Source organism: Watersipora subatra, chromosome 8 (genome assembly GCF_963576615.1).
Source record: "Watersipora subatra chromosome 8, tzWatSuba1.1, whole genome shotgun sequence".
In the NCBI taxonomy this organism is placed as follows: domain Eukaryota; kingdom Metazoa; phylum Bryozoa; class Gymnolaemata; order Cheilostomatida; family Watersiporidae; genus Watersipora; species Watersipora subatra.
Genome location: NC_088715.1, coordinates 22,741,586 through 22,766,838, shown reverse-complemented (window position 1 = coordinate 22,766,838; position 25,253 = coordinate 22,741,586). Strand labels below are relative to the sequence as shown.

At 41.1% G+C, this 25,253-nt stretch overlaps 1 protein-coding gene across 1 annotated transcript in view; it reads left to right on the top strand.

Annotated features, from left to right (window-relative positions):
• Positions 1 to 885: 885 nt before the first annotated feature.
• LOC137402377 (serine/arginine-rich splicing factor 4-like) overlaps positions 886 to 25,253 on the top strand; it is a 49,101-nt gene continuing 24,733 nt past the window's right edge. The window contains exon 1 of the mRNA XM_068088878.1: positions 886 to 959. Coding sequence (XP_067944979.1) covers positions 886 to 959 — 74 coding nt within the window. The remainder of the gene's footprint in view (positions 960 to 25,253) is intronic.

The window sequence follows — 25,253 nt, the reverse complement described above, 5'->3', positions numbered from 1 at the left end:
TCTAAGTCTAAGTCTGAGTCTAAGTCTGAGTCTGAGTCTGAGTCTGAGTCTGAGTCTGAGTCTTAGTCTGAGTCTAAGTCTAAGTCTGAGTCTAAGTCTAAGTCTAAGTCTGAGTCTGAGTCTGAGTCTAAGTCTAAGTCTAAGTCTGAGTCTAAGTCTAAGTCTAAGTCTAAGTCTAAGTCTAAGTCTGAGTCTAAGTCTAAGTCTAAGTCTGAGTCTAAGTCTAAGTCTAAGTCTAAGTCTGAGTCTGAGTCTGAGTCTAAGTCTGAGTCTGAGTCTGAGTCTAAGTCTAAGTCTAAGTCTAAGTCTGAGTCTGAGTCTTAGTCTAAGTCTAAGTCTAAGTCTGAGTCTGAGTCTGAGTCTAAGTCTAAGTCTAAGTCTGAGTCTAAGTCTAAGTCTAAGTCTAAGTCTAAGTCTAAGTCTAAGTCTAAGTCTAAGTCTGAGTCTAAGTCTAAGTCTAAGTCTAAGTCTAAGTCTAAGTCTAAGTCTAAGTCTGAGTCTGAGTCTGAGTCTGAGTCTGAGTCTGAATCTAAGTCTGAGTCTGAGTCTAAGTCTAAGTCTAAGTCTAAGTCTGAGTCTAAGTCTAAGTCTAAGTCTAAGTCTAAGTCTAAGTCTAAGTCTGAGTCTGAGTCTGAGTCTGAGTCTAAGTCTAAGTCTGAGTCTAAGTCTGAGTCTAAGTCTGAGTCTAAGTCTGAGTCTAAGTCTGAGTCTAAGTCTGAGTCTAAGTCTGAGTCTAAGTCTGAGTCTAAGTCTAAGTCTGAGTCTAAGTCTAAGTCTAAGTCTAAGTCTAAGTCTAAGTCTAAGTCTAAGTCTGAGTCTAAGTCTGAGTCTAAGTCTAAGTCTAAGTCTGAGTCTGAGTCTGAGTCTGAGTCTGGGTCTGAGTCTATGTCTGAGTCTAAGTCTGAGTCTGAGTCTGAGTCTGAGTCTGAGTCTGAGTCTGAGTCTAAGTCTAAGTCTAAGTCTGAGTCTAAGTCTAAGTCTAAGTCTAAGTCTAAGTCTAAGTCTAAGTCTAAGTCTAAGTCTGAGTCTAAGTCTAAGTCTAAGTCTAAGTCTAAGTCTGAGTCTGAGTCTGAGTCTAAGTCTGAGTCTGAGTCTGAGTCTGAGTCTGAGTCTGAGTCTAAGTCTAAGTCTGAGTCTAAGTCTAAGTCTAAGTCTAAGTCTAAGTCTGAGTCTGAGTCTGAGTCTTAGTCTGAGTCTGAGTCTGAGTCTGAGTCTGAGTCTAAGTCTGAGTCTGAGTCTGAGTCTGAGTCTGAGTCTAAGTCTGAGTCTAAGTCTAAGTCTAAGTCTGAGTCTGAGTCTGAGTCTGAGTCTAAGTCTAAGTCTAAGTCTAAGTCTAAGTCTAAGTCTAAGTCTAAGTCTAAGTCTGAGTCTAAGTCTAAGTCTAAGTCTAAGTCTAAGTCTAAGTCTAAGTCTGAGTCTGAGTCTGAGTCTGAGTCTAAGTCTGAGTCTGAGTCTAAGTCTGAGTCTAAGTCTGAGTCTAAGTCTGAGTCTAAGTCTGAGTCTAAGTCTGAGTCTAAGTCTAAGTCTGAGTCTAAGTCTGAGTCTGAGTCTAAGTCTGAGTCTAAGTCTAAGTCTAAGTCTGAGTCTGAGTCTAAGTCTAAGTCTAAGTCTAAGTCTGAGTCTAAGTCTGAGTCTGAGTCTTAGTCTGAGTCTAAGTCTAAGTCTGAGTCTGAGTCTGAGTCTAAGTCTGAGTCTAAGTCTAAGTCTAAGTCTAAGTCTAAGTCTAAGTCTAAGTCTAAGTCTAAGTCTGAGTCTGAGTCTGAGTCTAAGTCTGAGTCTAAGTCTGAGTCTAAGTCTGAGTCTAAGTCTAAGTCTAAGTCTGAGTCTAAGTCTAAGTCTAAGTCTAAGTCTGAGTCTGAGTCTAAGTCTAAGTCTAAGTCTAAGTCTAAGTCTAAGTCTAAGTCTAAGTCTGAGTCTGAGTCTGGGTCTGAGTCTTAGTCTGAGTCTAAGTCTAAGTCTGAGTCTAAGTCTGAGTCTGAGTCTGAGTCTGAGTCTGAGTCTAAGTCTAAGTCTAAGTCTGAGTCTGAGTCTAAGTCTAAGTCTAAGTCTAAGTCTAAGTCTAAGTCTGAGTCTGAGTCTGAGTCTGAGTCTGAGTCTGAGTCTGAGTCTGAGTCTGAGTCTGAGTCTAAGTCTGAGTCTGAGTCTAAGTCTAAGTCTAAGTCTAAGTCTAAGTCTGAGTCTGAGTCTGAGTCTGAGTCTAAGTCTGAGTCTGAGTCTGAGTCTGAGTCTGAGTCTGAGTCTAAGTCTGAGTCTAAGTCTAAGTCTAAGTCTGAGTCTGAGTCTGAGTCTGAGTCTAAGTCTAAGTCTAAGTCTAAGTCTAAGTCTAAGTCTAAGTCTAAGTCTAAGTCTGAGTCTAAGTCTAAGTCTAAGTCTAAGTCTAAGTCTAAGTCTAAGTCTGAGTCTGAGTCTGAGTCTGAGTCTAAGTCTGAGTCTGAGTCTAAGTCTGAGTCTAAGTCTGAGTCTAAGTCTGAGTCTAAGTCTGAGTCTAAGTCTGAGTCTAAGTCTAAGTCTGAGTCTAAGTCTGAGTCTGAGTCTAAGTCTGAGTCTAAGTCTAAGTCTAAGTCTAAGTCTGAGTCTGAGTCTACGTCTAAGTCTAAGTCTAAGTCTAAGTCTGAGTCTAAGTCTGAGTCTGAGTCTTAGTCTGAGTCTAAGTCTAAGTCTGAGTCTAAGTCTGAGTCTGAGTCTGAGTCTGAGTCTAAGTCTAAGTCTAAGTCTGAGTCTAAGTCTAAGTCTAAGTCTAAGTCTAAGTCTGAGTCTAAGTCTAAGTCTAAGTCTAAGTCTGAGCCTGAGTCTGAGTCTGAGTCTGAGTCTAAGTCTGAGTCTGAGTCTGAGTCTGAGTCTAAGTCTGAGTCTGAGTCTGGGTCTGAGTCTTAGTCTGAGTCTAAGTCTAAGTCTGAGTCTAAGTCTGAGTCTGAGTCTGAGTCTGAGTCTGAGTCTAAGTCTAAGTCTAAGTCTGAGTCTAAGTCTAAGTCTAAGTCTAAGTCTGAGTCTAAGTCTAAGTCTAAGTCTAAGTCTAAGTCTGAGTCTGAGTCTGAGTCTTAGTCTGAGTCTAAGTCTTAGTCTGAGTCTAAGTCTAAGTCTGAGTCTAAGTCTAAGTCTAAGTCTGAGTCTAAGTCTAAGTCTAAGTCTAAGTCTGAGTCTGAGTCTAAGTCTAAGTCTAAGTCTAAGTCTGAGTCTGAGTCTGAGTCTGAGTCTGAGTCTGAGTCTGAGTCTAAGTCTGAGTCTAAGTCTAAGTCTAAGTCTGAGTCTGAGTCTGAGTCTGAGTCTGAGTCTAAGTCTGAGTCTGAGTCTAAGTCTAAGTCTAAGTCTAAGTCTGAGTCTAAGTCTAAGTCTAAGTCTGAGTCTGAGTCTGAGTCTAAGTCTGAGTCTAAGTCTAAGTCTAAGTCTGAGTCTAAGTCTAAGTCTAAGTCTAAGTCTAAGTCTAAGTCTAAGTCTGAGTCTGAGTCTGAGTCTAAGTCTGAGTCTAAGTCTGAGTCTGAGTCTGAGTCTGAGTCTGAGTCTAAGTCTAAGTCTGAGTCTAAGTCTGAGTCTAAGTCTGAGTCTAAGTCTAAGTCTAAGTCTGAGTCTAAGTCTAAGTCTAAGTCTAAGTCTAAGTCTAAGTCTAAGTCTAAGTCTAAGTCTAAGTCTAAGTCTAAGTCTGAGTCTAAGTCTAAGTCTAAGTCTAAGTCTAAGTCTAAGTCTAAGTCTAAGTCTGAGTCTAAGTCTAAGTCTAAGTCTAAGTCTAAGTCTAAGTCTAAGTCTGAGTCTGAGTCTGAGTCTGAGTCTGAGTCTGAGTCTAAGTCTGAGTCTAAGTCTGAGTCTAAGTCTGAGTCTAAGTCTGAGTCTAAGTCTGAGTCTAAGTCTGAGTCTAAGTCTGAGTCTAAGTCTAAGTCTAAGTCTGAGTCTAAGTCTAAGTCTAAGTCTAAGTCTGAGTCTGAGTCTAAGTCTAAGTCTAAGTCTAAGTCTAAGTCTAAGTCTGAGTCTGAGTCTTAGTCTGAGTCTAAGTCTAAGTCTGAGTCTAAGTCTAAGTCTAAGTCTGAGTTTGAGTCTGAGTCTAAGTCTAAGTCTAAGTCTGAGTCTAAGTCTAAGTCTAAGTCTAAGTCTAAGTCTAAGTCTGAGTCTAAGTCTAAGTCTAAGTCTGAGTCTAAGTCTAAGTCTAAGTCTAAGTCTGAGTCTGAGTCCAAGTCTGAGTCTGAGTCTAAGTCTAAGTCTAAGTCTGAGTCTGAGTCTGAGTCTGAGTCTGAGTCTGAGTCTGAGTCTAAGTCTAAGTCTAAGTCTAAGTCTGAGTCTGAGTCTGAGTCTGAGTTTGAGTCTGAGTCTAAGTCTAAGTCTAAGTCTGAGTCTGAGTCTGAGTCTGAGTCTAAGTCTAAGTCTAAGTCTAAGTCTAAGTCTAAGTCTAAGTCTGAGTCTAAGTCTGAGTCAAAGTCTGAGTCTAAGTCTGAGTCTAAGTCTGAGTCTAAGTCTGAGTCTAAGTCTGAGTCTAAGTCTAAGTCTAAGTCTAAGTCTGAGTCTGAGTCTAAGTCTAAGTCTAAGTCTAAGTCTGAGTCTAAGTCTGAGTCTAAGTCTGAGTCTGAGTCTGAGTCTTAGTCTGAGTCTAAGTCTAAGTCTGAGTCTAAGTCTGAGTCTAAGTCTAAGTCTAAGTCTAAGTCTAAGTCTAAGTCTAAGTCTGAGTCTGAGTCTAAGTCTAAGTCTGAGTCTAAGTCTGAGTCTAAGTCTAAGTCTAAGTCTGAGTCTAAGTCTAAGTCTAAGTCTGAGTCTGAGTCTGAGTCTGAGTCTGAGTCTGAGTCTGAGTCTAAGTCTAAGTCTAAGTCTAAGTCTGAGTCTAAGTCTGAGTCTAAGTCTAAGTCTAAGTCTGAGTCTAAGTCTAAGTCTAAGTCTGAGTCTGAGTCTGAGTCTGAGTCTGAGTCTGAGTCTGAGTCTGAGTCTGAGTCTAAGTCTGAGTCTGAGTCTGAGTCTGAGTCTGAGTCTGAGTCTGAGTCTGAGTCTGAGTCTGAGTCTGAGTCTAAGTCTAAGTCTAAGTCTGAGTCTAAGTCTAAGTCTAAGTCTGAGTCTGAGTCTACGTCTAAGTCTAAGTCTAAGTCTAAGTCTGAGTCTGAGTCTTAGTCTGAGTCTAAGTCTTAGTCTGAGTCTAAGTCTAAGTCTGAGTCTAAGTCTAAGTCTAAGTCTAAGTCTGAGTCTAAGTCTAAGTCTGAGTCTAAGTCTAAGTCTAAGTCTAAGTCTGAGTCTGAGTCTGAGTCTGAGTCTGAGTCTGAGTCTGAGTCTGAGTCTAAGTCTAAGTCTAAGTCTGAGTCTAAGTCTAAGTCTAAGTCTGAGTCTGAGTCTAAGTCTAAGTCTAAGTCTGAGTCTGAGTCTAAGTCTAAGTCTAAGTCTGAGTCTAAGTCTAAGTCTAAGTCTAAGTCTGAGTCTGAGTCTGAGTCTGAGTCTGAGTCTAAGTCTGAGTCTGAGTCTGAGTCTGAGTCTGAGTCTGAGTCTGAGTCTGAGTCTGAGTCTAAGTCTAAGTCTAAGTCTAAGTCTAAGTCTGAGTCTAAGTCTAAGTCTGAGTCTAAGTCTGAGTCTAAGTCTAAGTCTAAGTCTAAGTCTAAGTCTAAGTCTAAGTCTAAGTCTAAGTCTAAGTCTGAGTCTAAGTCTAAGTCTAAGTCTAAGTCTGAGTCTAAGTCTAAGTCTGAGTCTAAGTCTAAGTCTAAGTCTAAGTCTAAGTCTAAGTCTAAGTCTGAGTCTAAGTCTAAGTCTAAGTCTAAGTCTGAGTCCAAGTCCGAGTCCAAATCTAAGTCTAAGTCTGAGTCTAAGTCTAAGTCTAAGTCTGAGTCTAAGTCTAAGTCTAAGTCTAAGTCTAAGTCTGAGTCTGAGTCTAAGTCTGAGTCTAAGTCTGAGTCTGAGTCTGAGTCTAAGTCTGAGTCTAAGTCTAAGTCTGAGTCTGAGTCTAAGTCTAAGTCTAAGTCTGAGTCTAAGTCTGAGTCTAAGTCTGAGTCTAAGTCTAAGTCTAAGTCTGAGTCTAAGTCTAAGTCTAAGTCTAAGTCTAAGTCTGAGTCTGAGTCTAAGTCTGAGTCTGAGTCTGAGTCTGAGTCTGAGTCTAAGTCTGAGTCTGAGTCTGAGTCTGAGTCTGAGTCTGAGTCTAAGTCTAAGTCTAAGTCTAAGTCTAAGTCTGAGTCTAAGTCTGAGTCTAAGTCTGAGTCTGAGTCTAAGTCTAAGTCTAAGTCTAAGTCTAAGTCTAAGTCTAAGTCTAAGTCTGAGTCTGAGTCTGAGTCTGAGTCTGAGTCTGAGTCTTAGTCTGAGTCTAAGTCTAAGTCTGAGTCTAAGTCTAAGTCTAAGTCTAAGTCTGAGTCTGAGTCTGAGTCTAAGTCTAAGTCTAAGTCTGAGTCTAAGTCTAAGTCTAAGTCTAAGTCTAAGTCTGAGTCTAAGTCTAAGTCTAAGTCTGAGTCTAAGTCTAAGTCTAAGTCTAAGTCTAAGTCTGAGTCTGAGTCTGAGTCTAAGTCTGAGTCTGAGTCTGAGTCTAAGTCTAAGTCTAAGTCTAAGTCTGAGTCTGAGTCTGAGTCTTAGTCTAAGTCTAAGTCTAAGTCTGAGTCTGAGTCTGAGTCTAAGTCTAAGTCTAAGTCTGAGTCTAAGTCTAAGTCTAAGTCTAAGTCTAAGTCTAAGTCTAAGTCTAAGTCTAAGTCTAAGTCTAAGTCTGAGTCTAAGTCTAAGTCTAAGTCTAAGTCTAAGTCTAAGTCTAAGTCTGAGTCTGAGTCTGAGTCTGAGTCTGAGTCTGAGTCTAAGTCTGAGTCTGAGTCTAAGTCTAAGTCTAAGTCTGAGTCTAAGTCTAAGTCTAAGTCTAAGTCTAAGTCTAAGTCTAAGTCTGAGTCTGAGTCTGAGTCTGAGTCTAAGTCTAAGTCTGAGTCTAAGTCTGAGTCTAAGTCTGAGTCTAAGTCTGAGTCTAAGTCTGAGTCTAAGTCTGAGTCTAAGTCTGAGTCTAAGTCTGAGTCTAAGTCTGAGTCTAAGTCTGAGTCTAAGTCTGAGTCTAAGTCTAAGTCTGAGTCTAAGTCTAAGTCTAAGTCTAAGTCTAAGTCTGAGTCTAAGTCTAAGTCTAAGTCTAAGTCTAAGTCTGAGTCTAAGTCTAAGTCTAAGTCTGAGTCTGAGTCTGAGTCTGAGTCTGGGTCTGAGTCTAAGTCTGAGTCTAAGTCTGAGTCTGAGTCTGAGTCTGAGTCTGAGTCTGAGTCTAAGTCTAAGTCTAAGTCTGAGTCTAAGTCTAAGTCTAAGTCTAAGTCTAAGTCTAAGTCTAAGTCTAAGTCTGAGTCTAAGTCTAAGTCTAAGTCTAAGTCTAAGTCTGAGTCTGAGTCTGAGTCTGAGTCTGAGTCTGAGTCTGAGTCTGAGTCTGAGTCTGAGTCTAAGTCTAAGTCTGAGTCTAAGTCTAAGTCTAAGTCTAAGTCTAAGTCTGAGTCTGAGTCTGAGTCTTAGTCTGAGTCTGAGTCTGAGTCTGAGTCTAAGTCTGAGTCTGAGTCTGAGTCTGAGTCTAAGTCTGAGTCTAAGTCTAAGTCTAAGTCTGAGTCTGAGTCTGAGTCTGAGTCTAAGTCTAAGTCTAAGTCTAAGTCTAAGTCTAAGTCTAAGTCTAAGTCTGAGTCTAAGTCTAAGTCTAAGTCTAAGTCTAAGTCTGAGTCTGAGTCTGAGTCTGAGTCTAAGTCTGAGTCTGAGTCTAAGTCTGAGTCTAAGTCTGAGTCTAAGTCTGAGTCTAAGTCTGAGTCTAAGTCTGAGTCTAAGTCTAAGTCTGAGTCTAAGTCTGAGTCTGAGTCTAAGTCTGAGTCTAAGTCTAAGTCTAAGTCTGAGTCTGAGTCTAAGTCTAAGTCTAAGTCTAAGTCTAAGTCTGAGTCTAAGTCTGAGTCTGAGTCTTAGTCTGAGTCTAAGTCTAAGTCTAAGTCTGAGTCTGAGTCTGAGTCTAAGTCTGAGTCTAAGTCTAAGTCTAAGTCTAAGTCTAAGTCTAAGTCTGAGTCTGAGTCTGAGTCTAAGTCTGAGTCTAAGTCTGAGTCTAAGTCTGAGTCTAAGTCTAAGTCTAAGTCTGAGTCTAAGTCTAAGTCTAAGTCTAAGTCTGAGTCTGAGTCTAAGTCTAAGTCTAAGTCTAAGTCTAAGTCTAAGTCTAAGTCTAAGTCTGAGTCTGAGTCTGGGTCTGAGTCTTAGTCTGAGTCTAAGTCTGAGTCTAAGTCTAAGTCTGAGTCTGAGTCTGAGTCTAAGTCTAAGTCTAAGTCTGAGTCTGAGTCTAAGTCTAAGTCTAAGTCTAAGTCTAAGTCTAAGTCTAAGTCTGAGTCTAAGTCTAAGTCTAAGTCTAAGTCTGAGTCTGAGTCTGAGTCTGAGTCTGAGTCTAAGTCTGAGTCTGAGTCTGAGTCTGAGTCTGAGTCTAAGTCTGAGTCTAAGTCTAAGTCTAAGTCTAAGTCTAAGTCTAAGTCTAAGTCTGAGTCTGAGTCTGAGTCTGAGTCTAAGTCTGAGTCTGAGTCTGAGTCTGAGTCTGAGTCTAAGTCTGAGTCTAAGTCTAAGTCTAAGTCTGAGTCTGAGTCTGAGTCTGAGTCTAAGTCTAAGTCTAAGTCTAAGTCTAAGTCTAAGTCTAAGTCTGAGTCTAAGTCTGAGTCTAAGTCTAAGTCTAAGTCTAAGTCTAAGTCTAAGTCTAAGTCTGAGTCTGAGTCTGAGTCTGAGTCTAAGTCTGAGTCTGAGTCTAAGTCTGAGTCTAAGTCTGAGTCTAAGTCTGAGTCTAAGTCTGAGTCTAAGTCTGAGTCTAAGTCTAAGTCTGAGTCTAAGTCTGAGTCTGAGTCTAAGTCTGAGTCTAAGTCTAAGTCTAAGTCTAAGTCTGAGTCTGAGTCTAAGTCTAAGTCTAAGTCTAAGTCTAAGTCTGAGTCTAAGTCTGAGTCTGAGTCTTAGTCTGAGTCTAAGTCTAAGTCTGAGTCTAAGTCTGAGTCTGAGTCTGAGTCTGAGTCTAAGTCTAAGTCTAAGTCTGAGTCTAAGTCTAAGTCTAAGTCTAAGTCTAAGTCTAAGTCTAAGTCTGAGTCTAAGTCTAAGTCTAAGTCTAAGTCTGAGTCTGAGTCTGAGTCTGAGTCTGAGTCTAAGTCTGAGTCTGAGTCTGAGTCTGAGTCTGAGTCTGAGTCTGAGTCTGAGTCTAAGTCTAAGTCTAAGTCTAAGTCTAAGTCTAAGTCTAAGTCTGAGTCTGAGTCTGAGTCTGAGTCTAAGTCTATGTCTAAGTCTAAGTCTAAGTCTAAGTCTAAGTCTAAGTCTAAGTCTAAGTCTGAGTCTGAGTCTGAGTCTAAGTCTGAGTCTGAGTCTGAGTCTTAGTCTGAGTCTTAGTCTGAGTCTTAGTCTGAGTCTAAGTCTGAGTCTAAGTCTGAGTCTGAGTCTGAGTCTGAGTCTAAGTCTGAGTCTAAGTCTGAGTCTGAGTCTAAGTCTGAGTCTAAGTCTGAGTCTAAGTCTAAGTCTAAGTCTGAGTCTGAGTCTGAGTCTGAGTCTGAGTCTGAGTCTGAGTCTGAGTCTGAGTCTGAGTCTGAGTCTGAGTCTAAGTCTGAGTCTGAGTCTGAGTCTGAGTCTAAGTCTGAGTCTGAGTCTGAGTCTAAGTCTAAGTCTAAGTCTAAGTCTAAGTCTAAGTCTGAGTCTGAGTCTGAGTCTAAGTCTAAGTCTAAGTCTAAGTCTAAGTCTAAGTCTAAGTCTAAGTCTAAGTCTAAGTCTGAGTCTGAGTCTGAGTCTTAGTCTGAGTCTTAGTCTGAGTCTTAGTCTGAGTCTAAGTCTAAGTCTAAGTCTAAGTCTAAGTCTGAGTCTAAGTCTGAGTCTAAGTCTGAGTCTAAGTCTGAGTCTAAGTCTAAGTCTGAGTCTAAGTCTGAGTCTAAGTCTGAGTCTAAGTCTGAGTCTGAGTCTGAGTCTGAGTCTGAGTCTGAGTCTGAGTCTGAGTCTGAGTCTGAGTCTGAGTCTGAGTCTGAGTCTAAGTCTGAGTCTGAGTCTGAGTCTGAGTCTGAGTCTGAGTCTAAGTCTGAGTCTGAGTCTAAGTCTGAGTCTGAGTCTGAGTCTGAGTCTGAGTCTGAGTCTGAGTCTAAGTCTAAGTCTAAGTCTAAGTCTAAGTCTGAGTCTAAGTGTGAGTCTGAGTCTAAGTCTGAGTCTGAGTCTGAGTCTGAGTCTGAGTCTGAGTCTGAGTCTGAGTCTGAGTCTGAGTCTGAGTCTGAGTCTGAGTCTGAGTCTGAGTCTGAGTCTGAGTCTGAGTCTAAGTCTAAGTCTAAGTCTAAGTCTAAGTCTAAGTCTGAGTCTAAGTCTGAGTCTGAGTCTGAGTCTGAGTCTGAGTCTGAGTCTGAGTCTGAGTCTGAGTCTAAGTCTAAGTCTAAGTCTAAGTCTAAGTCTAAGTCTGAGTCTGAGTCTGAGTCTGAGTCTGAGTCTGAGTCTGAGTCTGAGTCTGAGTCTAAGTCTAAGTCTGAGTCTGAGTCTGAGTCTGAGTCTGAGTCTGAGTCTGAGTCTGAGTCTGAGTCTGAGTCTGAGTCTGAGTCTGAGTCTGAGTCTGAGTCTGAGTCTGAGTCTGAGTCTGAGTCTGAGTCTGAGTCTGAGTCTAAGTCTAAGTCTAAGTCTAAGTCTAAGTCTAAGTCTAAGTCTAAGTCTAAGTCTGAGTCTGAGTCTGAGTCTTAGTCTGAGTCTTAGTCTGAGTCTTAGTCTGAGTCTAAGTCTAAGTCTGAGTCTGAGTCTGAGTCTGAGTCTGAGTCTGAGTCTAAGTCTGAGTCTAAGTCTGAGTCTAAGTCTAAGTCTGAGTCTGAGTCTAAGTCTAAGTCTAAGTCTGAGTCTGAGTCTGAGTCTGAGTCTGAGTCTGAGTCTGAGTCTGAGTCTAAGTCTAAGTCTAAGTCTGAGTCTGAGTCTGAGTCTGAGTCTGAGTCTGAGTCTAAGTCTGAGTCTGAGTCTTAGTCTGAGTCTGAGTCTGAGTCTGAGTCTAAGTCTAAGTCTGAGTCGGAGTCTAAGTCTGAGTCTGAGTCTGAGTCTGAGTCTGAGTCTGAGTCTAAGTCTGAGTCTGAGTCTGAGTCTAAGTCTAAGTCTGAGTCTAAGTCTGAGTCTAAGTCTAAGTCTAAGTCTGAGTCTGAGTCTGAGTCTGATTCTGAGTCTGAGTCTGAGTCTGAGTCTGAGTCTGAGTCTGAGTCTGAGTCTGAGTCTAAGTCTGAGTCTAAGTCTGAGTCTAAGTCTAAGTCTGAGTCTAAGTCTGAGTCTAAGTCTAAGTCTAAGTCTGAGTCTGAGTCTGAGTCTGAGTCTGAGTCTGAGTCTGAGTCTGAGTCTGAGTCTGAGTCTGAGTCTAAGTCTGAGTCTGAGTCTGAGTCTGAGTCTGAGTCTGAGTCTAAGTCTGAGTCTGAGTCTGAGTCTGAGTCTGAGTCTGAGTCTGAGTCTGAGTCTGAGTCTAAGTCTAAGTCTAAGTCTAAGTCTAAGTCTAAGTCTGAGTCTGAGTCTGAGTCTGAGTCTGAGTCTGAGTCTAAGTCTGAGTCTGAGTCTGAGTCTGAGTCTGAGTCTGAGTCTAAGTCTGAGTCTGAGTCTGAGTCTGAGTCTGAGTCTGAGTCTGAGTCTGAGTCTGAGTCTGAGTCTGAGTCTGAGTCTGAGTCTGAGTCTAAGTCTAAGTCTAAGTCTAAGTCTAAGTCTAAGTCTAAGTCTAAGTCTAAGTCTGAGTCTGAGTCTGAGTCTGAGTCTAAGTCTAAGTCTAAGTCTAAGTCTAAGTCTAAGTCTAAGTCTAAGTCTAAGTCTGAGTCTGAGTCTGAGTCTGAGTCTTAGTCTTAGTCTGAGTCTTAGTCTGAGTCTTAGTCTGAGTCTAAGTCTGAGTCTGAGTCTGAGTCTGAGTCTGAGTCTAAGTCTGAGTCTAAGTCTGAGTCTAAGTCTGAGTCTGAGTCTGAGTCTGAGTCTGAGTCTGAGTCTGAGTCTGAGTCTGAGTCTGAGTCTGAGTCTGAGTCTGAGTCTGAGTCTGAGTCTGAGTCTGAGTCTGAGTCTGAGTCTGAGTCTGAGTCTGAGTCTGAGTCTGAGTCTGAGTCTGAGTCTGAGTCTGAGTCTGAGTCTGAGTCTGAGTCTGAGTCTGAGTCTGAGTCTGAGTCTGAGTCTGAGTCTGAGTCTGAGTCTGAGTCTGAGTCTGAGTCTGAGTCTGAGTCTGAGTCTGAGTCTGAGTCTGAGTCTAAGTCTAAGTCTAAGTCTAAGTCTAAGTCTAAGTCTAAGTCTAAGTCTAAGTCTGAGTCTGAGTCTGAGTCTGAGTCTAAGTCTGAGTCTAAGTCTGAGTCTGAGTCTGAGTCTGAGTCTGAGTCTAAGTCTGAGTCTAAGTCTGAGTCTGAGTCTGAGTCTGAGTCTGAGTCTGAGTCTAAGTCTAAGTCTAAGTCTAAGTCTAAGTCTAAGTCTAAGTCTGAGTCTGAGTCTGAGTCTGAGTCTGAGTCTGAGTCTGAGTCTAAGTCTGAGTCTGAGTCTGAGTCTTAGTCTGAGTCTTAGTCTGAGTCTAAGTCTGAGTCTGAGTCTGAGTCTGAGTCTGAGTCTGAGTCTAAGTCTGAGTCTAAGTCTGAGTCTAAGTCTAAGTCTGAGTCTAAGTCTGAGTCTGAGTCTGAGTCTGAGTCTGAGTCTGAGTCTGAGTCTAAGTCTGAGTCTGAGTCTGAGTCTGAGTCTGAGTCTGAGTCTGAGTCTAAGTCTGAGTCTGAGTCTGAGTCTGAGTCTGAGTCTGAGTCTGAGTCTGAGTCTAAGTCTAAGTCTAAGTCTAAGTCTAAGTCTAAGTCTAAGTCTGAGTCTGAGTCTGAGTCTGAGTCTGAGTCTGAGTCTGAGTCTGAGTCTAAGTCTGAGTCTGAGTCTGAGTCTGAGTCTGAGTCTGAGTCTAAGTCTGAGTCTGAGTCTGAGTCTGAGTCTGAGTCTGAGTCTGAGTCTGAGTCTGAGTCTGAGTCTGAGTCTGAGTCTAAGTCTAAGTCTAAGTCTAAGTCTAAGTCTAAGTCTAAGTCTAAGTCTAAGTCTAAGTCTGAGTCTGAGTCTGAGTCTGAGTCTGAGTCTGAGTCTAAGTCTAAGTCTGAGTCTGAGTCTGAGTCTGAGTCTGAGTCTGAGTCTGAGTCTGAGTCTGAGTCTGAGTCTGAGTCTGAGTCTGAGTCTGAGTCTGAGTCTGAGTCTGAGTCTGAGTCTGAGTCTGAGTCTGAGTCTAAGTCTAAGTCTAAGTCTAAGTCTAAGTCTAAGTCTAAGTCTAAGTCTAAGTCTAAGTCTAAGTCTGAGTCTAAGTTTAAGTCTAAGTCTAAGTCTGAGTCTGAGTCTGAGTCTGAGTCTGAGTCTGAGTCTGAGTCTAAGTCTGAGTCTAAGTCTAAGTCTAAGTCTGAGTCTGAGTCTGAGTCTGAGTCTGAGTCTGAGTCTGAGTCTAAGTCTAAGTCTAAGTCTAAGTCTAAGTCTAAGTCTGAGTCTAAGTCTAAGTCTGAGTCTAAGTCTGAGTCTAAGTCTAAGTCTAAGTCTAAGTCTAAGTCTAAGTCTAAGTCTAAGTCTGAGTCTGAGTCTAAGTCTAAGTCTAAGTCTGAGTCTGAGTCTGAGTCTGAGTCTGAGTCAAAGTCTGAGTCTAAGTCTAAGTCTGAGTCTGAGTCTGAGTCTGAGTCTGAGTCTGAGTCTGAGTCTGAGTCTAAGTCTAAGTCTAAGTCTAAGTCTGAGTCTAAGTCTAAGTCTAAGTCTAAGTCTGAGTCTGAGTCTAAGTCTGAGTCTAAGTCTAAGTCTAAGTCTGAGTCTGAGTCTAAGTCTAAGTCTAAGTCTAAGTCTAAGTCTAAGTCTGAGTCTGAGTCTGAGTCTGAGTCTGAGTCTAAGTCTGAGTCTAAGTCTGAGTCTGAGTCTGAGTCTGAGTCTGAGTCTGAGTCTGAGTCTAAGTCTAAGTCTGAGTCTAAGTCTGAGTCTAAGTCTGAGTCTAAGTCTGAGTCTAAGTCTGAGTCTAAGTCTAAGTCTAAGTCTAAGTCTAGGTCTAAGTCTAAGTCTAAGTCTAAGTCTAAGTCTAAGTCTAAGTCTAAGTCTAAGTCTAAGTCTAAGTCTGAGTCTAAGTCTAAGTCTAAGTCTAAGTCTAAGTCTAAGTCTAAGTCTAAGTCTAAGTCTGAGTCTAAGTCTAAGTCTAAGTCTAAGTCTAAGTCTGAGTCTGAGTCTTAGTCTGAGTCTAAGTCTAAGTCTAAGTCTAAGTCTAAGTCTAAGTCTGAGTCTGAGTCTAAGTCTAAGTCTAAGTCTAAGTCTAAGTCTAAGTCTGAGTCTGAGTCTTAGTCTGAGTCTAAGTCTAAGTCTGAGTCTAAGTCTAAGTCTAAGTCTGAGTCTGAGTCTGAGTCTAAGTCTAAGTCTAAGTCTGAGTCTAAGTCTAAGTCTAAGTCTAAGTCTAAGTCTAAGTCTGAGTCTAAGTCTAAGTCTAAGTCTAAGTCTAAGTCTGAGTCTAAGTCTAAGTCTAAGTCTAAGTCTGAGTCTGAGTCTAAGTCTAAGTCTGAGTCTAAGTCTGAGTCTAAGTCTGAGTCTAAGTCTAAGTCTAAGTCTAAGTCTAAGTCTAAGTCTAAGTCTAAGTCTAAGTCTGAGTCTAAGTCTAAGTCTAAGTCTAAGTCTAAGTCTAAGTCTAAGTCTAAGTCTAAGTCTGAGTCTGAGTCTAAGTCTAAGTCTAAGTCTGAGTCTGAGTCTGAGTCTGAGTCTGAGTCTAAGTCTGAGTCTAAGTCTAAGTCTAAGTCTGAGTCTGAGTCTGAGTCTGAGTCTGAGTCTGAGTCTGAGTCTAAGTCTAAGTCTAAGTCTGAGTCTGAGTCTAAGTCTAAGTCTAAGTCTAAGTCTGAGTCTGAGTCTAAGTCTGAGTCTAAGTCTAAGTCTAAGTCTGAGTCTGAGTCTAAGTCTAAGTCTAAGTCTAAGTCTAAGTCTAAGTCTGAGTCTGAGTCTGAGTCTGAGTCTGAGTCTAAGTCTGAGTCTAAGTCTGAGTCTGAGTCTGAGTCTGAGTCTGAGTCTGAGTCTGAGTCTAAGTCTAAGTCTGAGTCTAAGTCTGAGTCTAAGTCTGAGTCTAAGTCTAAGTCTAAGTCTGAGTCTAAGTCTAAGTCTAAGTCTAAGTCTAAGTCTAAGTCTAAGTCTAAGTCTAAGTCTAAGTCTAAGTCTAATTCTAAGTCTAAGTCTAAGTCTAAGTCTGAGTCTAAGTCTAAGTCTAAGTCTAAGTCTAAGTCTAAGTCTAAGTCTAAGTCTGAGTCTAAGTCTAAGTCTAAGTCTAAGTCTAAGTCTAAGTCTAAGTCTGAGTCTGAGTCTGAGTCTGAGTCTGAGTCTAAGTCTGAGTCTAAGTCTGAGTCTAAGTCTGAGTCTGAGTCTAAGTCTGAGTCTAAGTCTGAGTCTAAGTCTGAGTCTGAGTCTAAGTCTAAGTCTAAGTCTAAGTCTGAGTCTAAGTCTAAGTCTAAGTCTAAGTCTAAGTCTGAGTCTGAGTCTAAGTCTAAGTCTAAGTCTAAGTCTAAGTCTAAGTCTGAGTCTGAGTCTTAGTCTGAGTCTAAGTCTAAGTCTGAGTCTAAGTCTAAGTCTAAGTCTGAGTCTGAGTCTGAGTCTAAGTCTAAGTCTAAGTCTGAGTCTAAGTCTAAGTCTAAGTCTAAGTCTAAGTCTAAGTCTGAGTCTAAGTCTAAGTCTGAGTCTAAGTCTAAGTCTAAGTCTAAGTCTGAGTCTGAGTCTAAGTCTAAGTCTGAGTCTAAGTCTGAGTCTAAGTCTAAGTCTAAGTCTAAGTCTAAGTCTAAGTCTAAGTCTAAGTCTGAGTCTAAGTCTAAGTCTAAGTCTAAGTCTGAGTCTAAGTCTAAGTCTGAGTCTAAGTCTAAGTCTAAGTCTTAGTCTAAGTCTAAGTCTAAGTCTAAGTCTAAGTCTGAGTCTAAATCTAAGTCTAAGTCTGAGTCCAAGTCTGAGTCCAAGTCCAAGTCTGAGTCCAAGTCTGAGTCCAAGTCCAAGTCTGAGTCCAAGTCTAAGTCTAAGTCTGAGTCTAAGTCTGAGTCTAAGTCTAAGTCTAAGTCTGAGTCTAAGTCTAAGTCTAAGTCTAAGTCTAAGTCTGAGTCTGAGTCTAAGTCTGAGTCTAAGTCTGAGTCTGAGTCTGAGTCTAAGTCTGAGTCTAAGTCTAAGTCTGAGTCTGAGTCTAAGTCTAAGTCTAAGTCTAAGTCTGAGTCTGAGTCTAAGTCTAAGTCTAAGTCTAAGTCTGAGTCTAAGTCTAAGTCTAAGTCTGAGTCTGAGTCTAAGTCTGAGTCTAAGTCTGAGTCTGAGTCTGAGTCTGAGTCTGAGTCTAAGTCTGAGTCTGAGTCTGAGTCTGAGTCTGAGTCTGAGTCTGAGTCTAAGTCTAAGTCTAAGTCTGAGTCTAAGTCTGAGTCTAAGTCTAAGTCTAAGTCTAAGTCTAAGTCTAAGTCTAAGTCTAAGTCTAAGTCTGAGTCTGAGTCTGAGTCTGAGTCTAAGTCTAAGTCTGAGTCTAAGTCTAAGTCTAAGTCTGAGTCTGAGTCTGAGTCTAAGTCTAAGTCTAAGTCTAAGTCTAAGTCTAAGTCTAAGTCTAAGTCTAAGTCTGAGTCCAAGTCTGAGTCTGAGTCTAAGTCTAAGTCTAAGTCTAAGTCTGAGTCTGAGTCTGAGTCTGAGTCTAAGTCTGTGTCTGAGTCTGAGTCTAAGTCTAAGTCTAAGTCTAAGTCTAAGTCTAAGTCTGAGTCTGAGTCTGAGTCTGAGTCTGAGTCTGAGTCTGAGTCTGAGTCTGAGTCTGAGTCTGAGTCTGAGTCTGAGTCTGAGTCTGAGTCTGAGTCTGAGTCTGAGTCTGAGTCTGAGTCTGAGTCTAAGTCTAAGTCTAAGTCTAAGTCTAAGTCTAAGTCTAAGTCTAAGTCTAAGTCTGAGTCTGAGTCTGAGTCTGAGTCTGAGTCTAAGTCTGAGTCTAAGTCTGAGTCTGAGTCTGAGTCTGAGTCTGAGTCTGAGTCTAAGTCTGAGTCTGAGTCTGAGTCTGAGTCTGAGTCTAAGTCTAAGTCTAAGTCTAAGTCTAAGTCTAAGTCTAAGTCTGAGTCTGAGTCTGAGTCTGAGTCTGAGTCTGAGTCTGAGTCTAAGTCTGAGTCTGAGTCTGAGTCTTAGTCTGAGTCTTAGTCTGAGTCTAAGTCTGAGTCTGAGTCTGAGTCTGAGTCTGAGTCTGAGTCTAAATCTGAGTCTAAGTCTGAGTCTAAGTCTAAGTCTAAGTCTGAGTCTGAGTCTGAGTCTGAGTCTGAGTCTGAGTCTGAGTCTGAGTCTGAGTCTGAGTCTGAGTCTGAGTCTGAGTCTGAGTCTGAGTCTGAGTCTAAGTCTGAGTCTGAGTCTGAGTCTGAGTCTGAGTCTGAGTCTGAGTCTGAGTCTGAGTCTAAGTCTAAGTCTAAGTCTAAGTCTGAGTCTAAGTCTGAGTCTGAGTCTGAGTCTGAGTCTGAGTCTGAGTCTGAGTCTGAGTCTGAGTCTAAGTCTGAGCCTGAGTCTGAGTCTGAGTCTGAGTCTGAGTCTGAGTCTGAGTCTGAGTCTGAGTCTGAGTCTGAGTCTGAGTCTGAGTCTGAGTCTAAGTCTAAGTCTAAGTCTAAGTCTAAGTCTAAGTCTAAGTCTAAGTCTAAGTCTGAGTCTGAGTCTGAGTCTGAGTCTGAGTCTAAGTCTAAGTCTGAGTCTGAGTCTGAGTCTGAGTCTGAGTCTGAGTCTGAGTCTGAGTCTGAGTCTGAGTCTGAGTCTGAGTCTGAGTCTGAGTCTGAGTCTGAGTCTGAGTCTGAGTCTGAGTCTGAGTCTGAGTCTGAGTCTGAGTCTGAGTCTAAGTCTAAGTCTAAGTCTAAGTCTAAGTCTAAGTCTAAGTCTAAGTCTAAGTCTAAGTCTAAGTCTGAGTCTAAGTTTAAGTCTAAGTCTAAGTCTGAGTCTGAGTCTGAGTCTGAGTCTGAGTCTGAGTCTGAGTCTGAGTCTAAGTCTGAGTCTAAGTCTAAGTCTAAGTCTGAGTCTGAGTCTGAGTCTGAGTCTGAGTCTGAGTCTGAGTCTAAGTCTAAGTCTAAGTCTAAGTCTAAGTCTAAGTCTGAGTCTAAGTCTAAGTCTGAGTCTAAGTCTGAGTCTAAGTCTAAGTCTAAGTCTAAGTCTAAGTCTAAGTCTAAGTCTAAGTCTGAGTCTGAGTCTAAGTCTAAGTCTAAGTCTGAGTCTGAGTCTGAGTCTGAGTCTGAGTCTGAGTCTGAGTCTAAGTCTGAGTCTAAGTCTAAGTCTGAGTCTGAGTCTGAGTCTGAGTCTGAGTCTGAGTCTGAGTCTAAGTCTAAGTCTAATTCTAAGTCTGAGTCTAAGTCTAAGTCTAAGTCTAAGTCTGAGTCTGAGTCTAAGTCTGAGTCTAAGTCTAAGTCTAAGTCTGAGTCTGAGTCTAAGTCTAAGTCTAAGTCTAAGTCTAAGTCTGAGTCTGAGTCTGAGTCTGAGTCTGAGTCCGAGTCTGAGTCTAAGTCTGAGTCTAAGTCTGAGTCTGAGTCTGAGTCTGAGTCTGAGTCTGAGTCTGAGTCTAAGTCTAAGTCTGAGTCTAAGTCTGAGTCTAAGTCTAAGTCTGAGTCTGAGTCTAAGTCTAAGTCTAAGTCTAAGTCTAAGTCTAAGTCTAAGTCTAAGTCTAAGTCTAAGTCTAAGTCTAAGTCTAAGTCTAAGTCTAAGTCTAAGTCTAAGTCTAAGTCTAAGTCTGAGTCTAAGTCTAAGTCTAAGTCTAAGTCTAAGTCTAAGTCTAAGTCTAAGTCTAAGTCTAAGTCTGAGTCTAAGTCTAAGTCTAAGTCTAAGTCTAAGTCTAAGTCTGAGTCTGAGTCTTAGTCTGAGTCTAAGTCTAAGTCTAAGTCTAAGTCAAAGTCTAAGTCTAAGTCTAAGTCTAAGTCTGAGTCTAAGTCTAAGTCTGAGTCTGAGTCTGAGTCTGAGTCTGAGTCTGAGTCTGAGTCTAAGTCTGAGTCTAAGTCTAAGTCTAAGTCTGAGTCTGAGTCTGAGTCTGAGTCTGAGTCTGAGTCTGAGTCTGAGTCTAAGTCTAAGTCTAAGTCTAAGTCTGAGTCTGAGTCTAAGTCTAAGTCTAAGTCTAAGTCTGAGTCTGAGTCTAAGTCTGAGTCTAAGTCTAAGTCTAAGTCTGAGTCTAAGTCTGAGTCTAAGTCTAAGTCTAAGTCTGAGTCTGAGTCTAAGTCTAAGTCTAAGTCTAAGTCTAAGTCTAAGTCTAAGTCTGAGTCTGAGTCTGAGTCTGAGTCTGAGTCTAAGTCTGAGCCTAAGTCTGAGTCTGAGTCTGAGTCTGAGTCTGAGTCTGAGTCTAAGTCTAAGTCTGAGTCTAAGTCTGAGTCTAAGTCTGAGTCTGAGTCTAAGTCAAAGTCTAAGTCTAAGTCTAAGTCTAAGTCTAAGTCTAAGTCTAAGTCTAAGTCTAAGTCTAATTCTAAGTCTAAGTCTAAGTCTGAGTCTAAGTCTAAGTCTAAGTCTAAGTCTAAGTCTAAGTCTGAGTCTAAGTCTAAGTCTAAGTCTAAGTCTAAGTCTAAGTCTGAGTCTGAGTCTGAGTCTGAGTCTGAGTCTAAGTCTGAGTCTAAGTCTGAGTCTAAGTCTGAGTCTGAGTCTAAGTCTGAGTCTAAGTCTGAGTCTAAGTCTGAGTCTGAGTCTAAGTCTAAGTCTAAGTCTAAGTCTGAGTCTAAGTCTAAGTCTAAGTCTAAGTCTAAGTCTAAGTCTAAGTCTAAGTCTAAGTCTAAGTCTGAGTCTGAGTCTTAGTCTGAGTCTAAGTCTAAGTCTGAGTCTAAGTCTAAGTCTAAGTCTGAGTCTGAGTCTGAGTCTAAGTCTAAGTCTAAGTCTGAGTCTAAGTCTAAGTCTAAGTCTAAGTCTAAGTCTGAGTCTAAGTCTAAGTCTGAGTCTAAGTCTAAGTCTAAGTCTGAGTCTGAGTCTAAGTCTAAGTCTGAGTCTAAGTCTGAGTCTAAGTCTAAGTCTAAGTCTAAGTCTAAGTCTAAGTCTAAGTCTAAGTCTGAGTCTAAGTCTAAGTCTAAGTCTAAGTCTGAGTCTAAGTCTTAGTCTGAGTCTAAGTCTAAGTCTAAGTCTTAGTCTAAGTCTAAGTCTAAGTCTAAGTCTGAGTCTAAGTCTAAGTCTAAGTCTGAGTCCAAGTCTGAGTCCAAGTCTAAGTCTAAGTCTGAGTCTAAGTCTGAGTCTAAGTCTAAGTCTAAGTCTAAGTCTAAGTCTGAGTCTAAGTCTAAGTCTAAGTCTAAGTCTAAGTCTGAGTCTGAGTCTAAGTCTGAGTCTAAGTCTGAGTCTGAGTCTGAGTCTAAGTCTGAGTCTAAGTCTAAGTCTGAGTCTGAGTCTAAGTCTAAGTCTAAGTCTAAGTCTGAGTCTGAGTCTAAGTCTAAGTCTAAGTCTAAGTCTGAGTCTAAGTCTAAGTCTAAGTCTAAGTCTAAGTCTGAGTCTGAGTCTAAGTCTGAGTCTAAGTCTGAGTCTGAGTCTGAGTCTGAGTCTGAGTCTAAGTCTGAGTCTGAGTCTGAGTCTGAGTCTGAGTCTAAGTCTAAGTCTAAGTCTAAGTCTAAGTCTGAGTCTAAGTCTGAGTCTAAGTCTGAGTCTGAGTCTGAGTCTGAGTCTGAGTCTGAGTCTAAGTCTAAGTCTAATTCTAAGTCTGAGTCTAAGTCTAAGTCTAAGTCTAAGTCTGAGTCTGAGTCTAAGTCTGAGTCTAAGTCTAAGTCTAAGTCTGAGTCTGAGTCTAAGTCTAAGTCTAAGTCTAAGTCTAAGTCTGAGTCTGAGTCTGAGTCTGAGTCTGAGTCCGAGTCTGAGTCTAAGTCTGAGTCTAAGTCTGAGTCTGAGTCTGAGTCTGAGTCTGAGTCTGAGTCTGAGTCTAAGTCTAAGTCTGAGTCTAAGTCTGAGTCTAAGTCTAAGTCTGAGTCTGAGTCTAAGTCTAAGTCTAAGTCTAAGTCTAAGTCTAAGTCTAAGTCTAAGTCTAAGTCTAAGTCTAAGTCTAAGTCTAAGTCTAAGTCTAAGTCTAAGTCTAAGTCTAAGTCTAAGTCTGAGTCTAAGTCTAAGTCTAAGTCTAAGTCTAAGTCTAAGTCTAAGTCTAAGTCTAAGTCTAAGTCTGAGTCTAAGTCTAAGTCTAAGTCTAAGTCTAAGTCTAAGTCTGAGTCTGAGTCTTAGTCTGAGTCTAAGTCTAAGTCTAAGTCTAAGTCAAAGTCTAAGTCTAAGTCTAAGTCTAAGTCTGAGTCTAAGTCTAAGTCTGAGTCTGAGTCTGAGTCTGAGTCTGAGTCTGAGTCTGAGTCTAAGTCTGAGTCTAAGTCTAAGTCTAAGTCTGAGTCTGAGTCTGAGTCTGAGTCTGAGTCTGAGTCTGAGTCTGAGTCTAAGTCTAAGTCTAAGTCTAAGTCTGAGTCTGAGTCTAAGTCTAAGTCTAAGTCTAAGTCTGAGTCTGAGTCTAAGTCTGAGTCTAAGTCTAAGTCTAAGTCTGAGTCTAAGTCTGAGTCTAAGTCTAAGTCTAAGTCTGAGTCTGAGTCTAAGTCTAAGTCTAAGTCTAAGTCTAAGTCTAAGTCTAAGTCTGAGTCTGAGTCTGAGTCTGAGTCTGAGTCTAAGTCTGAGCCTAAGTCTGAGTCTGAGTCTGAGTCTGAGTCTGAGTCTGAGTCTAAGTCTAAGTCTGAGTCTAAGTCTGAGTCTAAGTCTGAGTCTGAGTCTAAGTCAAAGTCTAAGTCTAAGTCTAAGTCTAAGTCTAAGTCTAAGTCTAAGTCTAAGTCTAAGTCTAATTCTAAGTCTAAGTCTAAGTCTGAGTCTAAGTCTAAGTCTAAGTCTAAGTCTAAGTCTAAGTCTGAGTCTAAGTCTAAGTCTAAGTCTAAGTCTAAGTCTAAGTCTGAGTCTGAGTCTGAGTCTGAGTCTGAGTCTAAGTCTGAGTCTAAGTCTGAGTCTAAGTCTGAGTCTGAGTCTAAGTCTGAGTCTAAGTCTGAGTCTAAGTCTGAGTCTGAGTCTAAGTCTAAGTCTAAGTCTAAGTCTGAGTCTAAGTCTAAGTCTAAGTCTAAGTCTAAGTCTAAGTCTAAGTCTAAGTCTAAGTCTAAGTCTGAGTCTGAGTCTTAGTCTGAGTCTAAGTCTAAGTCTGAGTCTAAGTCTAAGTCTAAGTCTGAGTCTGAGTCTGAGTCTAAGTCTAAGTCTAAGTCTGAGTCTAAGTCTAAGTCTAAGTCTAAGTCTAAGTCTGAGTCTAAGTCTAAGTCTGAGTCTAAGTCTAAGTCTAAGTCTGAGTCTGAGTCTAAGTCTAAGTCTGAGTCTAAGTCTGAGTCTAAGTCTAAGTCTAAGTCTAAGTCTAAGTCTAAGTCTAAGTCTAAGTCTGAGTCTAAGTCTAAGTCTAAGTCTAAGTCTGAGTCTAAGTCTTAGTCTGAGTCTAAGTCTAAGTCTAAGTCTTAGTCTAAGTCTAAGTCTAAGTCTAAGTCTGAGTCTAAGTCTAAGTCTAAGTCTGAGTCCAAGTCTGAGTCCAAGTCTAAGTCTAAGTCTGAGTCTAAGTCTGAGTCTAAGTCTAAGTCTAAGTCTAAGTCTAAGTCTGAGTCTAAGTCTAAGTCTAAGTCTAAGTCTAAGTCTGAGTCTGAGTCTAAGTCTGAGTCTAAGTCTGAGTCTGAGTCTGAGTCTAAGTCTGAGTCTAAGTCTAAGTCTGAGTCTGAGTCTAAGTCTAAGTCTAAGTCTAAGTCTGAGTCTGAGTCTAAGTCTAAGTCTAAGTCTAAGTCTGAGTCTAAGTCTAAGTCTAAGTCTAAGTCTAAGTCTGAGTCTGAGTCTAAGTCTGAGTCTAAGTCTGAGTCTGAGTCTGAGTCTGAGTCTGAGTCTAAGTCTGAGTCTGAGTCTGAGTCTGAGTCTGAGTCTAAGTCTAAGTCTAAGTCTAAGTCTAAGTCTGAGTCTAAGTCTGAGTCTAAGTCTGAGTCTAAGTCTAAGTCTAAGTCTAAGTCTAAGTCTAAGTCTAAGTCTGAGTCTGAGTCTGAGTCTGAGTCTTAGTCTGAGTCTAAGTCTAAGTCTGAGTCTAAGTCTAAGTCTAAGTCTGAGTCTGAGTCTGAGTCTAAGTCTAAGTCTAAGTCTAAGTCTAAGTCTAAGTCTAAGTCTAAGTCTAAGTCTAAGTCTAAGTCTGAGTCCAAGTCTGAGTCTGAGTCTAAGTCTAAGTCTAAGTCTAAGTCTGAGTCTGAGTCTGAGTCTAAGTCTGTGTCTGAGTCTGAGTCTGAGTCTAAGTCTAAGTCTAAGTCTAAGTCTAAGTCTAAGTCTGAGTCTGAGTCTGAGTCTTAGTCTAAGTCTAAGTCTAAGTCTAAGTCTGAGTCTGAGTCTGAGTCTGAGTCTAAGTCTAAGTCTGAGTCTAAGTCTAAGTCTAAGTCTAAGTCTAAGTCTAAGTCTAAGTCTAAGTCTAAGTCTAAGTCTGAGTCTAAGTCTGAGTCTAAGTCTAAGTCTAAGTCTAAGTCTAAGTCTAAGTCTAAGTCTAAGTCTAAGTCTAAGTCTGAGTCTGAGTCTGAGTCTGAGTCTGAGTCTGAGTCTAAGTCTGAGTCTAAGTCTAAGTCTAAGTCTAAGTCTGAGTCTGAGTCTAAGTCTAAGTCTAAGTCTAAGTCTAAGTCTAAGTCTGAGTCTGAGTCTGAGTCTGAGTCTAAGTCTAAGTCTGAGTCTACGTCTGAGTCTAAGTCTGAGTCTAAGTCTGAGTCTAAGTCTGAGTCTAAGTCTGAGTCTAAGTCTGAGTCTAAGTCTGAGTCTAAGTCTGAGTCTAAGTCTAAGTCTAAGTCTAAGTCTGAGTCTAAGTCTAAGTCTAAGTCTGAGTCTGAGTCTGAGTCTTAGTCTGAGTCTGAGTCTGAGTCTGAGTCTGAGTCTAAGTCTGAGTCTGAGTCTGAGTCTGAGTTTAAGTCTGAGTCTAAGTCTAAGTCTAAGTCTGAGTCTGAGTCTGAGTCTGAGTCTAAGTCTAAGTCTAAGTCTAAGTCTAAGTCTAAGTCTAAGTCTAAGTCTAAGTCTAAGTCTGAGTCTAAGTCTAAGTCTAAGTCTAAGTCTAAGTCTAAGTCTAAGTCTAAGTCTGAGTCTGAGTCTGAGTCTAAGTCTGAGTCTGAGTCTAAGTCTGAGTCTAAGTCTGAGTCTAAGTCTGAGTCTAAGTCTGAGTCTAAGTCTAAGTCTGAGTCTAAGTCTGAGTCTGAGTCTAAGTCTGAGTCTAAGTCTAAGTCTAAGTCTAAGTCTGAGTCTGAGTCTAAGTCTAAGTCTAAGTCTAAGTCTAAGTCTGAGTCTGAGTCTGAGTCTGAGTCTTAGTCTGAGTCTAAGTCTAAGTCTGAGTCTGAGTCTGAGTCTGAGTCTGAGTCTAAGTCTGAGTCTAAGTCTAAGTCTAAGTCTAAGTCTAAGTCTAAGTCTAAGTCTAAGTCTAAGTCTGAGTCTGAGTCTGAGTCTAAGTCTGAGTCTAAGTCTGAGTCTACGTCTGAGTCTAAGTCTAAGTCTAAGTCAAAGTCTGAGTCTAAGTCTAAGTCTAAGTCTGAGTCTGAGTCTAAGTCTAAGTCTAAGTCTAAGTCTAAGTCTAAGTCTAAGTCTGAGTCTGAGTCTGAGTCTGGGTCTGAGTCTTAGTCTGAGTCTAAGTCTAAGTCTAAGTCTGAGTCTGAGTCTGAGTCTGAGTCTGAGTCTAAGTCTAAGTCTGAGTCTAAGTCTAAGTCTAAGTCTAAGTCTAAGTCTAAGTCTGAGTCTGAGTCTGAGTCTAAGTCTAAGTCTAAGTCTAAGTCTAAGTCTGAGTCTGAGTCTGAGTCTGAGTCTGAGTCTAAGTCTGAGTCTGAGTCTGAGTCTGAGTCTAAGTCTGAGTCTGAGTCTGAGTCTAAGTCTAAGTCTAAGTCTAAGTCTGAGTCTTAGTCTTAGTCTTAGTCTGAGTCTGAGTCTGAGTCTGAGTCTGAGTCTGAGTCTAAGTCTGAGTCTGAGTCTAAGTCTGAGTCTGAGTCTGAGTCTAAGTCTAAGTCTAAGTCTGAGTCTGAGTCTGAGTCTGAGTCTAAGTCTAAGTCTAAGTCTAAGTCTAAGTCTAAGTCTAAGTCTAAGTCTGAGTCTAAGTCTAAGTCTAAGTCTAAGTCTAAGTCTGAGTCTAAGTCTGAGTCTGAGTCTGAGTCTGAGTCTGAGTCTGAGTCTGAGTCTAAGTCTGAGTCTAAGTCTGAGTCTAAGTCTGAGTCTAAGTCTGAGTCTAAGTCTGAGTCTAAGTCTAAGTCTAAGTCTGAGTCTAAGTCTAAGTCTGAGTCTGAGTCTAAGTCTGAGTCTAAGTCTAAGTCTAAGTCTAAGTCTGAGTCTAAGTCTAAGTCTAAGTCTAAGTCTAAGTCTAAGTCTGAGTCTAAGTCTGAGTCTGAGTCCTAGTCTGAGTCTAAGTCTAAGTCTAAGTCTAAGTCTAAGTCTGAGTCTGAGTCTGAGTCTAAGTCTGAGTCTAAGTCTAAGTCTAAGTCTAAGTCTAAGTCTAAGTCTAAGTCTGA